This window comes from Crinia signifera, chromosome 3, assembly GCF_055691185.1.
Source record: "Crinia signifera chromosome 3, ASM5569118v1, whole genome shotgun sequence".
NCBI classification, from domain to species: Eukaryota; Metazoa; Chordata; class Amphibia; order Anura; family Myobatrachidae; genus Crinia; species Crinia signifera.
Window position 1 is genome coordinate 252,509,349 of NC_139219.1, and position 18,871 is coordinate 252,528,219.

An 18,871-nucleotide genomic window follows, 5' to 3' on the forward strand; every position below is an offset into this window, starting at 1 on the left:
CAGAATACAGATAAATAAGACTTAAGGGTTCTTCCGACGTAAAGTACAGGAAAACAAAAAAGTGCGCATTTAACTACTTGAGTGGTAAGCCCGGAAATTTTCCGGTCTCAGCTGCGCTGTCACAGCGGGCTGTCCTGGACATTTTCCGGGCATACCACTAAGATGAAGGCGTGCGCCAGTGGTGTCTGCAGCTGTGTACCACTGGCGCATCACCTGTCCGGGCACCCCCCCAGTGGCCGCTCTGCTCTCCCCTCTAGCGATTGTAGGCCGGAGCTGGCCGCCATTAGTTCTAGTAATAGGCAGACGGCAGGCCCTGGGATGTTCAGTGTGGCTCGGGGGAACTCGGGATTTCCGGCCAGAGTCCTCCCAAGCATCCCAGAGTCCTCCCAAGCATCCCCGAGTCCGCCACCTATTATGATCAGTGGCTGGGGCAAAGGCAGTGCACATGAGCTCCGGCATATGATCGCCGGAGCAGAGATGAGGGAGAGGGAGAGGAGGGGGGTGAGGTGGAAGATGGACGACAGGTCTGTGGTGGGTTTTGCTGGGTAGGTTTGTCTTGCCCCAGCAAAACCCACCACTCAAAGGGTTAAAACAGGTAGCTATTCGGATAACGGAAAACCAGCACTTTTTACTCATGCCACAGATGTGTGAGTAAAATAAATCCTGTTTTTTCTACTTGATTAATCCACAGTAAATATACAAAAATACATAGGTCCTTGATGCAGACCTAGGTGTATTTGTTGGACTTCTTGCAGTGAAAATGGGCGCTTATCCCAGATTTGGTTTTACATGCGGGAAATAATTGCTGACTATCTGGGCTAATAGGACACTCCCTAGCTGTAAAATGTCACAGCTTATTGTATACTACCCTTAATTGGATGTATAGGAATGAGAAGTACCTGGTTAACCTCCCCAAAAAATTTATATATAAAAAGTATGGTGAAAAATTATTTAATTTGACAGTACAAAATACAAAATATACGAATATAACTTTAAACAACTCTGTATATAGTGGTTTCATTTTACAGATCAGATTGCACATAATCATAGAAAACCAATAAACTGTAAACATTACAATGAGTTCTAATTCACAAATGTGTGCAGACTTATTTCTGAGAAATGAAACTCCTCATAGCAGCATATATATGGTTGGATTGGACAGACATTTACTCTGTATGCAATTACATCAGCCATTGTTCTCAAGCCCGTTAAACAGAATGTTCCTCCAGCTTTGGTAGAAGGAGATACTGGGGAGATGCAGTTCCACAACAGATTAAGGCGTTTCTGGTTTGAACAGGTCATACTTTGATACTACAACTGGCAGGAAAATTCAACAGTCGGAGCGGAGGTTTAGGAACTTGGAAACCCTATACTGCAGGTAACAAAATCCTATATGTAAAGGTCAAGGGTAAAACATAAAATTGGACCTGGTTTGCTGAAAGTACTGACGTTTTGGCAATTTAGTCAAATAATATAAATCAGCAATTTTTTATTGACAAAGCCAACCCCGGCTATGCTTTTAAACAATTGCTGCTTTGAATTCTGCATGAAACTGGCAAAACATTGGCACTTTCTGCAACCCTATTCTGTCTCACCCAGAAAGGGCATTGACATTCATTATTGCTCATTCTTGAAAAAACAAAAATATGCTTATAGGACATTATAACACTGTAACCAAGCAATACCACTATTGAGAACAAAGTTATTGCCTTGAATATACAAAAATACAGATTAGTTAAACATAGGTGCAATCATACAAACTTCAAAAAGAAATCGACAGTCAATTTAAAGAACAAATATCCACATAGGAAAAAAAAAAGTGTAACATGTCACCAATGATTCATTTGGCCTGTCTGCACCCCAGTGTGCCACATTATTTTGGTGCCTTTACTCCATGTTCAATTAAATCAAAAAATAAAAATATTCTGGAAAAAATGATGACTTTGGTTTATTAATGGATTTTTAGCTCTTTCGCTAAACCTACCTACTTTCATACCTTAGTATCTTCTGAAGAGTCTAGAACACCGGGCATTTATTAATCGGCAAGAACCTAGTGAGGTAATAGTTAGTGCCGGACTCAAGTCATTTCAGGTCCCAGCTAGAGTAGCAGCATATGGAATCTGTATCTGAAAACATAATCATTTACATTCTAGGAATAAGGACACGAGAATGGGGGGGACCTTGAACTGGAAAGGATGATCTAATTGGTCTTCCCTTCAACCATATAAGCACTAAACGCAAGATTACTGTAAGTATTATTTTGTCCCCATATTATTCAAAAATACATTTCCCCCCAAAATCCTATTACAGCGAATAGCTGATAAACAATATTCCAATAAGCAATAACCACACAGGATTTGAATGAGCATATAAAAATATTCATAATGGTTATTTAATCGATATTAAAGGGCTTCTTAGTTTAGAGGACTCTACCTTTTGGAAGAAGGTCATATGCAACTGAGTGCATTCAGTAACTGCAGCTGGAATGCCTCTTTGAATAACAGACATTATAAGTGGTACATAGAACGCTACACTCCTGATTTAAAGTTTTGTAGATATGTAACCTAACCCTAGAAAATACGGAGTTCTGACCAAACAATAAGTTCAGTCAAGTGCACCTGTAAGTAAATAGTCTTACTTCTTATTGACTAATCACCTAATTACTGTATGCTGTAATGTTGAAACCCCACTATCTCCGAGCGGTGTGGTTGCCAGTCACATGAACTGTCAGTACTCCTGGGAGAAGCAATACAGGTTAGGCTTTATGGGGGAATACAGCCAGTAGAGAGATATTCATAAATGCTGTGCAGGAATATTGGAGGCTATAGAATTTGGGTGCCGGATGGCTCCCCGACAGTCGGGATTCCGACAGTCATTACTCTGATGTCGGAATCCCGACTGCTCCCTCGTGGGGGTCCACGACCCCCATAGAGGGAGAATAAAATAGGTGGCCGCAGCGTGGCGAGCGCAGCGAGCCCGCAAGGGGCTTCATTGCGCTCCCCCCACTGTGCAGTTGGGATTCTGACGTCTGACTAATGACTGTCGGAATCCCGACCGTCGGGGATTTATACCACACCCATAGAATTTATTATGGGCAGAAGGTTGTTCTTTAAAAACAAAAAAAAAAAAAAAACACTCACAGAACCCAGTACAGTGTGCATTCTCTTCTTTGGTAGAAGGGCTAATGAAGCACGGTCTCAATTTAAGGATTGACGATTCATGCACCCGCATCACTTTATGCAGACGTATGCTTAATCAGTGTTACACATTCCAGTGGTTTGTATTTGCAACAAAGCAATAACACCCAAACAGTAAGAGTTGGGGCTATGGGTGTCTATGCATATACATGGGGGCACACTTTCTGCAGACATATAACCTGTAGGAAACCAACCATCACCATTTATATACCTGTTAAAAACACCTCTGTTGGTTTAACGGCATAGATTAATATATCAGTCACAAAGAGACTTCATATATGCGATTCAACATAAAATCTAAAAGGGAGGAGCTTCAAAAACTCTGTAAACATTAGCAATCCAATGGTCAGGTCATTCCCAGGGAGTTACTTCAGGACACTTCTATGAGCCAGAGAATACAAATGGCTACAATAATGTTCAGGCAGCTGTGAAAAAAAAAAAAAAAAAAAAAGCTTGAAATTAGAAATAAACCGCTAAAAAACAAAAATGCTATATACAGCCTACAATCATAATCGATAGGCAGATAATGTTCATAAATGGTTTCTAATCTACACATTTAGATTTCTTCCATAAGTCTGGATATTTGATATGCAAATAAATCATATAGGCAGCCATACAGCAAAATCATTAGTATTCATTGTATCAGGATAACCAAAAGGTACATACACATTATAAAAATCTACCCAGAGCTACTGTGAGAAACATACATATCTTTACTTCCAATGCATGGAGGATCAACTCAGCAGGAACCTTGATAAATGCCTTGAATGCCATATTCGATAATGAACAGCTTGAGTAGACATAGTGAAACTATTGTACTAATGTACCAATGTTATCCAATCCACTCTTGTTATGGTGAGGCGACATGTAGTTTATAGACATACCTGTGCTCCCAGTCTTGAAAGATATCTAACCCTCACAGCAAATGCACTCAAAGGCCGAATCCTACTTTGTGAGCTTTCCCGTCGTAATCGTGCTTTCTCAGCCCTATGAATAACAATAGATGGTAAATAGAAGGGGAAACATTATACATAAAATAAGGCCAAGAATCCACTGGCGAACCATTCGCTGTAGACGCACAGAAGAGAACAAGATGGATCCAGAAACATGTAGAGCACTAGACATATGTGGGGGTATTCAATCCCAGCTGCCATTTCAAATGGCGATCCGACAGTTACAATCCCCGATTGCATACCCCCTTGGTGTTATAATCATGTTAACATTGTAGCAAAACACAAGAAATCCTCAATCTGTCGGCAGCTAAAATAATATTCTAGAACTTTTAAAGTCGATTAGTGTTTTTCATATGCCTTTCATAAACAGGTATAATTTACTTTAAAAAAAAAAAAAAAAAACACCAAACACTTTTTTTTTTCTTTCGAAAATGTTTTATTATAATCAGTATTTATCTAATAAAGTCATCGTAAAGTGCATAAAAACAAGATAGAAAACAAAAACATTAGTAAGTGCTAGCAAGCAAATAAATTATAACCATAAGGGAAACTGCCCAGAGGATGATACATTAAGATCATATAATACAACTGAATAAAAATAAGCAGTGAAAAAAAAAAAAAAAAAAAACTATACCTTTAAAAAGACATATGTTGAAAGAAATAGAAAACGTAACTGCTTCTATCAAGCCTGTGGTTATATTTAATCTGAAATTGCAAGATTCCCTCATAACAGTCATTCAGATAATAATAGAAGCTAGAGAACGCAAAAATAGCAACACAATTTCCTTCTTAACAAAGCAAACAGGTCACACAAAAAGCTAAATCAAGATACATATGCTTCACTTACATGCGCTGGGTGATAAAGAAGGGATGGTTTTATAAAAGATCGTATAAGAATGGAGTACAGCATTTGTGTGTAATAATAATGATCACCATCCTCCTCCTTTATTTATATGGCGCCACAAGGAATCAGCTGAGCCCAATGACAGAGTACATAGACAAAAAGGCAAAACACAAATCCAGGGGCAGATGTATTAAGCCTTAAAAAAGAGATAGACGATAGGGTGATAAAGAGTGATAAACGTCCAACCAATCAGCTCCTGTCATTTTGCAAACACAGCCTATAACATGACAGAAGCTGATTGGCTGGATGTTTATCGCTCTTCATCAACACTGAAATAAGTATCGGAATGGCAGAAAACCAAGAGATTAGATGCCATCAAAAGGGAATATGAAGTAGAACATGGTTTAAATAAGGGGGAGGAGCATGGAAAGAGGGCCCTGCCTGTGAGAGCTTGCATTCTAAAGGGGAGGGGTAAGACGGATGAGATAGACTATGCGTGAAACAGAGGGTTAGGATAGGGTATTGTGGAGGCTGAGCCCTGGCTGACTGGGAGCTGCCATAAAGATACATGGAGCTGGCAGTCCCACGCTATATGAATGGAGAGCAAAGAAAACTGCAGGCTTATTGCAAAGCTTGTGGTCTGTTTAAAAATATGGTATGTACCAGGCAAATGAGGTAGGAAGTAAAAAAAAAAAAAACAACACTAAAAAAAAAAAACTCAGCTGCATCAGGTCATTATACAAATACTACCAATATCCACCCCCGTCCCCACAGCTCTGTACGGCCACCCTCTACCCTCAGACTCCATGACCCTAGCATGTAATACCCATTCATCTTCAGAAAAGTATATGCAGCATTAGTGGATTGCAAATGTGGGTGCATTCATTATATTTAATGTCACAATACAATGATAAATTAAGTTGCACCAAATGAAAAAAATAAAATAGACATCTACCATCTTTAGACCATAAAAAAAAAAAGACAGACACTTTTACATCAAGCAATTAGCGCGGTCCCTTGATTAATGCCATTTCATTGGTTTTCAGTAAACGATTTCTAACACAATCTAATTAGTAAAACAGATTAACAAAATTAAACAACATATAATATTATAAAAGGCAAACATTAAGTAAACAAAAAGAAAATATATTTGTTAAAATAAAATAACAAAAATATGTTATTTCTAATAGACTGTTTTGTCTTTGACTATTGCATACTTAGCCATTTCCAGCATGTGAGGAAAAGCTTACAGCAAGTTTATGCCATAAAAATGTAAGATAAGTGAAACCTGCAGCACCACAAATTAGAGGAACAAAAATTTAAATGATCACAGCCATCTATTTCCTGGAACCCTAAAACGCAAGTGCCATCCCAGGCAACGTACCGTCTGTGACATCACACAGTTAAGCGCTACATATTTGTGCAGTACAACTTGCTACAACAAACCTATTTTGTACAATGCTGCGCACAGTGGCAGGGTTAAAATGCCCTCAACTCCAAGCAAAAAGCTGCATAAAGCACACTTCCAAGTATCGCAATTATGTAACGTGGGCATAACAAAAAACAAAAATGGTGATAAATTTAAGAGGAGACACAAACATCTTTCCCAGAGTGACAGGAAATGAGGCCTAGTGCAGCACAACTCAGAGGGATGCGGTCATTTGGTCTACAGCATTATGTTAGACAACCATTAGGTCGACATAGGAAAAGGTCGACATGGTTCTAGGTCGAGAAGTCATTAGTTCGACATTGTCTAGGTCAACAGTCAAAAGGTCGACATGGTTTTATTTCTTGAGCCGATATGTGCCGACAGGCGGTATCTCATGCCCTACCATCCACTAGGGTGTGGAAGGAGAATAAAATAAGTGTGCCGAGTGTAGCGAGGCACCGTGGCCGAAGCATTGCGAGGGCAGCAGTACACTTTAAACTGTGTCCATGTCGACTGTGTTAATATTCAGGTAAAAAAAAAAAACAGTGAAAAAACCCCATGTTGACCTAGACATTGTCGAACTAATGACCTTTTGACCTAGACCCATGTCGACCATCATGCTGTAGGCCAAATAATCCCAACTCGGATACTGCCTTGCACATATTAGAGAGTAAAGTATTCTGGTCCAGAATGTACAACCTACACAAGTAGCGATATACATGTATAGTGTTCAGTGAAGATGGAGTGCGCCAATTAGCGAGCAGGGCAGAGTCTTTTTTTTGTGTGCCATATATCGCCAAAGCTACAGCAGCTTTACATGTACAATTTTATCCTTGAAAATGGAAATGTCTTTCTTGCACCAACAGTGAACACTACATGTATCAGCAAAGTATACACAAGACCGTAGTGATGAAAAAAAACCAAGGATCTCTATCAATCTATAACCTGATATGTAGCTTTAAGGCATGGGTGGGGAACCTCAGGCCCGGGGGCTGTTCTGAGTGACCTGCCCGGCGGTTTTGCCGGGAGTAAAGTAAAGTACAGGGGAATTCTCGCGATAGGTTGGTAGTTCTCGCGAGATTTCTCTTAATCAACAGCAGCCGGAGACTGTCAGTCCTATTTAGCATCTGCCACCGGAGTGTGGGACGCCTGCAGCAGGACAATTTGTAAGAGAAATTATTACATATGACCCCAAAGGCTTTTTTCCCCCCATACAAACGTCCCTTGGCACAAAAAAGGTTCCCCACCCCTGCTTTAAGGACTGTATATTTAATAATGATTAAGAAAACAAAGGCATGTGTATTCTTAATGCATATAATGGGATGAACCATTTTTACTAGCATTATTACCATGCGGACATGTATGTGCTTAACACCACAAGTTGAAATGCTTAATGTTTAAAGCATCAGGAAGACTACAGTGATTTCTAAAATGAAACTGAAACTAGGTGTTTCTATTAACATTAAAGAGCAAGTAAGTGTGTACGAGGCCTAAAACTGGCCATACATCTACAGATTTATTGTCCTGGAACAAAAACCTGGTAATGGATGAGAGTAAATGACAGTTGACCATTTGCTTTGGAATGCTGGGGGAAAAGATTCAGATATTACAACCAGCTTTTTGTATTTTGTTCCAACCAGCCAGATCAGACAATAAATCTGTAGATGTATGGCCATCTTTAAAGTGGGCATACACATTCAGATAAAAAGCCTGTCAGGCATAAGTTACAGGAGTTGTCAATTTGCAAGCTTAAGTAGCTATCAAATACACCACGAAATTACAAAATATAAATATTCAACCAACTTGGAGTTGCTTATATCGGAATACATGCGGATGGCCGGCAATCGGGATGCCAGCAGTTACAAAACAGACAGTGGCATTTCAGTGGCCATAATCCCAACATGGAATGGGTAAGTATATTTATCTTCCCCCTAACCCTACTTACCGGATGCCTAACCCACTCCGTCCAAAATATGCAGCCCAACCCTCCCTGTTAGTGCCTTACCCTGAACCCTTCCCCGGCAACCTAACCCTAACTGCCCCTTTTTAGTGCCTAACCCTCTTTCCTGCAGTCTAACCCCAATTCTCCTCCCTCTAACCCCCTCCCTCTAGTGGCTAAACCTAGAACACCCTCCGCCCGGCGCCGACATGTCTAGTATTCACAGTGTTACGGCTGCTGGTCGGTATTTTGACTGCCAGCATCCCAATTGCCGGCATGCTGAAAGCACCCTGCTTAGATTAAACATAAATATGCTCCTTTCAGTTAATCTTATACATTACCTCCAGACATAAAGTTACCCTGAGAATGTGTGTACATTACTCAAACTGGAAGTTCTCCCTTTTAAACATGTTAAAGTGCATTATGAACCGTACAATCCTGGCTGCCTAGACGCTGTGCAGCTTGTGGGTATGTGTTCCCTGTGTGATAACTGTACTGTCTCTTATATTGGTACCTGCCTAGCTGCTGGAATGACCAGTGGCGCTGCTGATGGCTGACTAGGCGCTGTGCAGCTTGGCGGGTATATGTTCCCTGCGTCTATATCCCCCAGGATACTTCTAGCCTATACCTGTATGTGTTTGCATATCTGTCACTGTTTAACTGTACCTAACTGGCTGTTGCACAGCAATCCAAGTCAAATTCCTAGTATGTGCAAGTATACATGGCCAATAAAGTGGATTCTGATTAAGTACCCTCATGTGCTTTATCTGCACTACATTTATGCCTCCGAAACTGAAAATTCTTTGACCTTTATAACAATAAATTTAGTGAGCTTACAAAAACAACAAACTTGGTCCCACTGGCAAAACTATGCATCATATGAAGAGTGTCACAAAACACTCAATTGTCATTTAACAACTTATTATGGAACTGATCCAAGACATGTTAGGAAATACCGTAGCAAATAGTACATCCAAAGATTAAGTGCTATAAGAAAAGATAAGAGCTTTAAAAAAAAAATACAAAGTGATCTCAGTTAAGCGACTTGTGACTTATGTCACAAGTAAAGTCAGTCAATTAAAACAATTATCAAGAAGAAAAACAAAAACCCATATTGACCATAATGAAAGAGGAATGTCACCTAACCACTTATCCCACACAAGTCCCTTCTGGCACTGCCAATGTGAAACCACTCTCCACTGAAAGGAGAGCTTTATTTTTGGCCTATAAGGAGTCTTTTTTCTTACTACAGTCTTACTGTAAGATGGTTAGTTTATGGAAGGTAATGAAAGTGACGCAATGATTTGACTATTTGTAGCAAGCTCAGAAGACACTAAGGCTCTTCGAGGTGACAGATTGCTGACCACTTTCTGCATACGTGAAGATGACATTTTGCTATTCAGTTTCTTTTCTGCAAGAGATTATTATAAGATGTTAAATTAAAATGGAAAATTCGGGTGAAAATAACACTAGAGCACAGGATGATTTGTATAATGAAATCAAACCTATCCAATAATGGAAATAAATGATAAGACCTATAAAAATGATGCATCAGTATTAAAAAGGGGCAAATTCAGTTTATCGTCTAAGACTCAAATGTGGCCTTTCTGGCTTCTCTAATGAAAACTGCAGTTAGGGTAACTGTTTTTTCTTGGATCGTTTTATATGTCTGGGAATCTGCTTCAGCCAACATGGGAGGTGTCCAGTGAGACGGCCTTCACCCATACACAATATGAAATGCATAAATATGGAGTCAATCAGAATCTCAAGAGTGGTTCTCCAACTACTATTGGGTCAAGAAATTTTTGTTTACAAAATGATAAACACATGGGAAGTTATAAGCACAAATGTTCCATACCCATGTTTGAATTTTGATTGGTTTCCTGTAATCCATCAAAATAAAGCCAGATAATAAAAAAAGTTTATGACGACAATCCCACATTTTTAAGGCTTGAATAGGTGGGTATGGAACATTAAAACGGTTGTGCTATATTTAACGGGAAAAAAACTAAAAACACTCTGTAACCCACATTGATCAAGGTTAATAATGGTCCTCTTCTGTTGTGAATCTATTAGTGGATCTAAACTGTAACCATATTTTTTGGGGGGGAATGGGTACTTGTTCTAGATAGACACTATATCGAGAGGTAGGACATGGATGACCCACTTGCCATATTATAATGGGAGTGGATAATGTGCATGATGGGAAAAAATATAAAGTGTAATTTACCTTTTGAATGATATGTGGCAATTCTAAATAATTACAGGTTCAACCGGTGGTCAAAAAACAGTTTGTTTAAACGAATGAGGCCTACACAGGTAGCCATTTAGATCATTTAGAAAATGCCCGTACATTGCTCAGTGTGTAAGAGCCATAGTGATAGCGATGCGCGGCCCCAGCATGTTGGATATTAAATCGGTCAGGGCCAGTGTTCTCACCGGAGAACACTAGCCCTGACAGATTGCTCAGTGGCACATCGCTGATGCATTGCAGTGTGCGGAGCATTGTGAGCGGTCTAGTATCACTCAGAAAGCTCAGCACATCTCCATATGGGTAGGCCCCATTAGCCAGCAGAATAATATCATAAATATGAATGGATGAGCAATGCTGGAGAAGAAATTCCAATTGATCATCTGAGTTCTACGTTGGAGAAATGTATGTAGCTATAACCATACACCATCAAATAAACAGTCCATCATTCCAACAGAAAACTGCAACCATAGCAAAACAAAGTTGCTGAAAATGCAAGAAAATGGCAAACACTGAAGCGCAAAAGTTTAGTAAAGCCAAAAGTAATATGCAAAAACAGCAAAGCACAAAGATGCAAAAGCACAAATGAAAATAGCTGTGAATCATGAGTATAGCAATCTTGCATTACCAGAAAAAAAGTCATTTCTAGCTTAGAAATCCACAAATAACCAAAGTAATGCAATAACAAAAGAAAACAAAAAAGAAAAAAGGATGCATACATGACTATTTTATATAACAGTGACAGTAGCGCCACCTACTGATTCTCATAGGAAACATAGAAATTAAAAGTAAAAATCAATTAACACTTGAGGCAGTCGTTTATCCTTCCCACTTCTTAGTACGGGCTCCTGATACCCGCCTGGGCAGTTGTGATGGATTGCATGCATCCCTGCTCCCCACCCATACCGCAGCTGGGAGGGAGTTCCCAGGTCAGGTGGTTGGATGGCCAGCAGGTCCGACCACTGGCTCAGGTCCGATGTGCATGGGGGTGCGCATTGGACCTGAGGGGACAGTGTATGGGCACCTTTAAAAACTTTAGTCCTTATTTTTTCATTCACAGACTGGTCAGAACAATAACTGATATGATGGCGGAGATTACAGTTTTCCTGTATGTACAGGAAAAAAAAAAAAAACAAAAAAAAACATCTGTGTCACCCCTGTCTATCCTTTAGAATGTAAGCTCTCATGAGCAGGGCCCTCTTCCATCATGTGCTTTTCCTTCTCTTCCTTAAACTATCTTCAATGGCACCAAACCCTGTGGTTTTCTGCCACACTGATCCTTATCCCAATGTCCTCTGCTGATGCACCCTATATTTGTCCTCAATTGTATTCAACTGTAAGTCACGTCATGTTTTGCTTATTCATTTATGTGCTCTGTAATTGGGCACTGCTGATCCCTCGTGGCGCCATATAAACAAAGAATAATAAGAACAATAACAACAGTATGAGAAGGATGTTGTATATTGGGAACGTATTGAAATCCCAATGGTCAGAATGCCGAGAGAGGCAGCAAGACATTCAAAATCCCTACGGATCCTGGTGAATATTTGAAATATGCCCCCTAACGCACCTATCCCACAGCCTAACCCTAACCCTCCTCCTCCAGCATCTAACTCACATACCTACCCTATTTCTTAAACCTATCTCTAACCCCAGTACTTACTGCCTACACCTATAGGGATTGTGACCGCATCACGTATACTGACATTATAATAGGACAACTTATTAGGGGAATGGAGAATTTAAGCTACGAGGAAAGAGTAAGCAATCTGGGACTATTTACACTAAAGGAGACGTTTAAGGAGGGACTTGCTCAATATGTATAAATACATTAGGGGCCAATATAAGGAACTGTCAAACACCCTTTTTTCTGCTAGAAAGATATCTATGACGCGAGGGCGCGAGTTTAGATTAGAAGAAAAAAAGATTTTGTTCATCTAGAAGAAAAAATTTCTTTAGTTAGAACAGTCAAACTTTGGAATTCTCTTCCTGGAGAAGTGGTGTCGGCAGGCACTATAAATACGTTTAAAATAAGTTTGGATAAACATTTATTGGTTAAAAACATCCACGGGTACGAATAAGTAACATAATCTGTCTTTAAAATATCGGAACATACTATGCAACAAGGGTTAAACTATTATAAACATAGGTTTAACTAGATGGACGCAAGTCTTTATTCAGCCTCACCTACTATGTAACTACAGTATATGTAACTGCAATCGCAACATTACATTTTTAACTTAGCCATGCAAATCCAAACATCCGGATATAGGATGTATCATTGTTTGCATCGCCACAGGTCTTCTGATTATCAGGGTTACTCAGACCTGATCACTGCTCTGCAAATTTGCACTGCGATGATTATCAAAAGACTATGCAAACAGATCGTCATACATATGTGCGAGGCCAAACAGCAATAGAAATCAGCTGATACTCTATTTGCAAGCCGTTCACAAGTTGATTGACACAAACTTGTGGTGTTTCCCGGCTGTTTTCTGTGAGTCAGGAAAGATCCAGGTGCTCCCAAACATTTTCAGGGAGGGCGTGTGATGTCTACTCTGACCTTGTTTCTAGAGATGTGGAAGGGTCAGGGTTACGCACATCTATTTCACCAGAGCGCTATTTCACTCTGTCTGTGGCGACTATATGATAGCTGGGCTACCCGCAGTATCATTATGAGCTAAGATCGAACACCTACTTAAATGGTCACTCAAAGGGAGCCATCCTATTAAGTGCGGACTTCATTCATTGCACAAACTCTCCAGACTACTCAAATCCAAACGTAAGGAGATTTTTTTTATTAATTTTACACTACGGAGCAAAATTGCGTTTTTTTAATTTTTTTTATTGATAATATATTTCAAGGATCTTGCGTAAAGTAAAGATGACTGAAATGCATTGTTCATAAAGATCCACAGCAAAATGGATACAATTACAAGCAATGTTTATACGTGAGCCACAATGACTGGGTAAGCACCGCAAAGACCTAAATATCCACAAGTAAGATTGGGGTAAGCAGTAAAGCAATAAAATAATATTGTGGAATATTGCAATTGTGCCTTAGATGACATAGTTATGGCAGCACTTGTAGTACCTCACTGGTTTTCAGGAAAGCTCAATAGACGCAAACCAGAAGTATTATTTTTGGAGAGTCAGATAGCGATTTAGCTGCAAGTCGCACTCTAATCATTTCCTTCTGATCTAAACAAAAATTGACTTTGACAGACCTCAACATATTTTATAAAAAAAATAAATAGAAAATTGGATTTTCATGGAGATTGGATATAAAAAGAGCCAAAGCTTTTGTAAGGAACATGTTATGCAAGATGCAACACTGAGAAGTTACACGGCAGCTCCCATAGACTACAATGCAGCAGAAGCAACAAGCAGCAATGAAAGCGATAATCACTATACATACATAAAAACACAAAGGAATTCTTCAATTTGACAACCACCCAATAAAGGAATCGGCACAGAGAAGTAAAGAGCGGATTGACTTGCAAACACTGTAGCTCGTGCCAAGTTATTACCAGGCCAGTCCTCAAGCCAGAAACTTTATTAAGGGGACTTGAGAGACAGAGCAGCAATGTGACTGGTAAACCAGCTTAAGATAAAGGTGGTGACAGGTTATATTACGGAGATTTGTCTCAAATAGGAGAGTTCCTTTTAATATACATTTTTTTTAAGACATTTATACATTGAAAAAAATCCTTTACCGATCAGTACTTACTCAATTTCAGCTTTTTTCTGTAGTTTTTCCCTCTCCCATGAGGATAAATTAAGATCTCCACCTGGATGCATAGAAGGTTTCAAAATAAGTTGGAATATCGTTTAAGCAAAATATTTTTGAAACCACCTTTACTAATAAAAAGGATATGTTCTAAAAAGTGCAAAGCTACAGTATGTATACATTTCCAAGTTTGTCTCCACTTAATCTTCCTTCTGGTATATAGATCTGTTGGTTGCCCCCAAACCACTGGATGGAATGCCTTCCCTCGCACTAAACCCTTTGCTAAAGCCAAACTCATCTCCCCTCCTATTACAAAAGACAGCAGGAAACAAATACTATTACCCCATGTCATACGTCACGTTGTAATGTGTAAACACACACAGTAATTTAGCAGTGCAGACGTGTTCAGATGTCCAAGAAAATTATTTGATACTATTTGCTTACCTCTAAGAAGGTTGACAAAATACAGCATAACCACGGCTATAATGGCCACTGCAATGATAAAGCAAAAGAAATCAACTCAAACGTTCTACATAATAAGATTTGGAGTATTTCTGTAACAAAATGATGTACAAGATTAAACAGGACCCAAGAGATTCAGCAAGAACTCATAGCTATAAATCAGGAGCATAAGGATTCCAAAAGCAGGATGAGAAAGCCTCACAGTCCCATCCTCACACAAGAGTACCTAAAGTTTCCTAGCTGGAGACACAGATATACACTGCTAGCATAAGGGCTGTTTCACAAGCTCCGGCTGATGCTGGGCGGCGAAACACCGCATGGACAAAAGCCGTGCACAGTAGTTAATAATGGACAGGATTGTGTCCATTCACATGGGATGGTCAAGGCCCGGCCGCCCGGTTGCATCCAGATGTCACCACTGGAAAGGACAGCTGCCGGGCTGTGGCCATCCCAACCATTGTAAACTTCTGTGTACGGCACGGCTTCTTGGACGTGCAGGGTTTGACCACCCGGCATCAGCCGGAGCGTGTGAAACCACCCTAAGGATAGAAACAGTGATAAGGAACCCATACACTAGTCAAACGTTTCAGCGCCTTAAAGTTGCACGCGCTTTCACTTGAACATTTTGCATACAATGTATCGCATGCGATCCCATTCATGGCTCTGTGATCCAATAAATCTTTGCATGCCGATCTCCGGCTATGATCTGATGGGCACTTGAATGTGCATTGCATAAGAAGAAGAGTAAAACACAAACAATATGACACGTTTCATGTGATTTTTCGGCGCCATGCATCGGAATCAGGTGAAAAGAGCCAATACTGCAGTAGTGTTTGGGCACCTTTACAGTTGCAATGAAGACTGTGCGCTCATGATGTGGATTGGAGAGAATACAAACTGAAACCTTTATTGTTACATTAGACGAGAATCGAAAGCTTACAGCAAATGCAAGCACTGAAGAAGACTTCAAGAAACAGATATCCTCGGGAGTCCAGAATAACACCGGCAAGGATGGCAATAATGGCAAGACCAAGGTTCTGTATAGACTGCATGCTGCAAGACAGATTCAAAGAGCACATCACATATATTTAGATGATCATAGACCTATGATTAGGCTACATACAGAAGCTGCACACTCACAAATAATATGGGTCAGATGTACGAAGCTTCAAAACATGAGTGATAAACCACCAATCCGCTCCGGTCTAAAAAAAATTGCAAACACAGCATGTGACATGGCAGGTAGGAGTGGATTGGTTGGTTAATCACAATCCATTTTATCACTTTTGAAGCTTAGTGCATCTGGCCCTTCATCTGCCCACAGTTTCCAAAGACAGCAAGTGAAAAATGTACTTTAAAGACAACAGGTATTAGAGAAAAATAATGGTACTTATGAGTTATCCGGGCGCCCGATTTTTTGATTGTATGCCTTAAGTTAAGGCATACAATCAGATGCGATGCGATGCGATATCGCATCGCATCGCATGCGACCATCGGATGCGATGACCCGATTTTTCCATAGGAATCAATGTTAAAATTGACGGAGTCCATTTTAACATGGAATTCAATGGGAAAAAGGGGTCCTTTTCATACCCCTACTATCCAAGTGGGCATGGAGTTGGATATAAACCTGTGGCGAGCGTAGCGAGCCACCGAGCCCGAAGCGTGGCGAGCGAAGCGAGCCCCGCGAGGGGACGGTATTCTATGTCCCCTCGCGGGGCTCGCTGCGCTCGCCACGCTTCGGGCTCGGTTGCTCGCTACGCTCGCCACAGGTTTATATCCAACTCCATGCCCACTTGGATAGTAGGGGTATGAAGAGGACCCCTTTTTCCCATTGAATTCCATGTTAAAATGGACTCAGTCCATTTTAACATTGATTCCTATGGAAAAATCGGGTCACCGCATCGCATCCGATGGTCGCATGCGATGCGATGCGCCCGATCCGACCCGATTTAGAAATCGGGCGCCCGGATAACTCATAAGTACCAAAATAATATTGTGATAGAATCTATACTTACAATCCATACGCTGTACCCAACTGATGTTCCGGAACAACAAATGCCACCATAGGCCACAAAGCACAAGCCAAAAGAGAATAGGACACGCCCAATAAGCTCTGTGGAAAGAAATAGCCTATGTCATGAAGATAACACATACACAAAATGCACCATCTTCTCTTCTTATATTGCCCATATCTTACAGGGAAGAAAAACTGGTAAGAAAATACATAATGGTGCAATGTTCAAAGGCCGCATAAAGCCTAAAAATATCCCATTTGCAAATACACAAGAAGAAAGCAATTTAGTTTTTCTGTTCCCAGGTCTACCTATGTATGAATTTGTTCCCAATTCCCCTGTATCTCTTCAGCATTTCATGCATACAATGAGACCAACGTTCTCTGCTGCGGACAGTGGGAAGAACCTCCGCCATCACCGCAGTAACTGTTAGTAGAGTGTTGACAGTTCACATAATTATAGCGAATGTCTGGAGAACTTAAGTATTTTATTTATTGTCAATGAAAAGCAGAGTTAACAAAATGGCAGCCTGAGACTCCAGCTGGTCTAGGATCAGTGGTTTCCAACCTAAAGTATCCCCAACAGTTCACATTTTTCAGTTCACCGGGCAGCTGCACAGTTGTACTCATCATTCACTGACACATTTTAAAAGTTCCACAAGTGGAGCGAATTATTTCACTTGTGTTTCTGTGTGGAGACCTGCAAAACGTAAACAGTGTACTTGAGGACAGAGGTCTGAAACCACTAGGTCTAGAGCAAGTGCACGAAGGACAGATATAGCCCAATCTGAGATCTAGCCATAACAGCTCTATAAACAAAGACTATTACAGTAAATCTGGTTCTAACCAAAACCTTGAACAGTGTACAAGTTTGGGTAAGTTGGGAAGCATAATAAACAAACTTCACGGTCCGCCTCAGTAACAATCAAATACAATAAGACGCAGCCACGGGTTTGGCTTGGCATTTTTTTGTTAATGCTAGGTCTAGCCAGGTGCAATACATGTGCAGAGGGCTCCTGTAGAAATACATACTAATGGACTATTAAATTCAATTTTAAATACATTTAACAAAGACAGGTTTAAGTTAGTCATTATACAAAGTACAACTTTACAACAAAAATAGATTTGCCCACTTAACTGAAATGCTGAAATTAGCAGCAAGGCCGTAACTTAAGGCCCCCATACACAATGCGATTTTGGGACGATTTCATCCGATTTCGGCACTTTGTGCCGATAATCGGGTGAAATCGGCCCAAAGTCGCAGGTGTGTGATATCTGATCCGATGCGCGGTCCCATGCGCATCGGACCGGATCAGGGAGGCCTGACGGTCAGCATGTACGATCACGTCTGACCTCCCTGTATGCATATGCCTGCCCACCTGACAGGCATATGCATGCAGACACCGGGGGAGCAGTGGGGCGGGTAGTGGGTCCCTGAGAGCTTAGCTTGCGGTGCCGGCGAGTGCTGACCTGGCCGGGCGATGATGATCATAGATATCAGCAGCGCTGCGGGAGTCGGGACGGGATGCGAAGTGGCGGGTATTAGATTTTAAAATACCTGTCAAATGACTAGCCGTTCTCTGATTGGCTGAGCTCTCAGCCAGCCAATCAGAGAACGGCCAGTCATTTTAAAATCTAATACCCACCACTGAGCGTCCCGTCCCCCGCAGCGCTGCTGATATCTATGATCATCACCGCCCGGCCAGGTCAGCACTCGCCGGAGCCGCAAGCTAAGCTCTCAGGGACCCGCTGCCCCGCCCCACTGCTCCCCATGATGAGAGCACCGCCGCCCCCTGACTCTCACCGCCCGCCCCCTGCGCCCCGACATGTGATAAATCGCAAGCGATCACATGTCAAATTTGGCTCATCAAGTGCCAAATTGTGTGTGAGCCTCCCGGGGAGTTCCCGGGAGAATTGGGTCCGACTTGTCCTAAGGACAAGTCGGCCTAATGTATGGGGACCTTAAGGGATGTTGCAGTGTCAGCCGACCAGGGCTTAGAGCCGAGAGGCGAAACCTTCTCTCCCCACCTAGAACAAGCATTGGTCACCTTG

General features: G+C 41.0%; 1 protein-coding gene across 2 annotated transcripts in view; it reads right to left on the reverse strand.

The window, feature by feature from the left end:
* Positions 1–935: 935 nt before the first annotated feature.
* The window catches only part of MFSD1 (major facilitator superfamily domain containing 1), a 46,698-nt gene continuing 28,762 nt past the window's right edge, over positions 936–18,871 (reverse strand). The window contains exons 12-17 of one of the 2 annotated variants that reach the window (XM_083177859.1): positions 16,824–16,921; positions 15,746–15,858; positions 14,788–14,835; positions 14,344–14,404; positions 4,082–4,184; positions 936–3,622 (exon numbers count right to left, since the gene is read on the reverse strand). In XM_083177859.1, the coding sequence (XP_083033985.1) occupies positions 3,563–3,622; positions 4,082–4,184; positions 14,344–14,404; positions 14,788–14,835; positions 15,746–15,858; positions 16,824–16,921 (483 nt within the window). In that variant the 3' untranslated portion in view covers positions 936–3,562. Of the gene's footprint in view, positions 3,623–4,081; positions 4,185–6,776; positions 9,774–14,343; positions 14,405–14,787; positions 14,836–15,745; positions 15,859–16,823; positions 16,922–18,871 lie in introns of those variants that run through there. The other variant, XM_083177860.1, reaches the window with a different exon arrangement.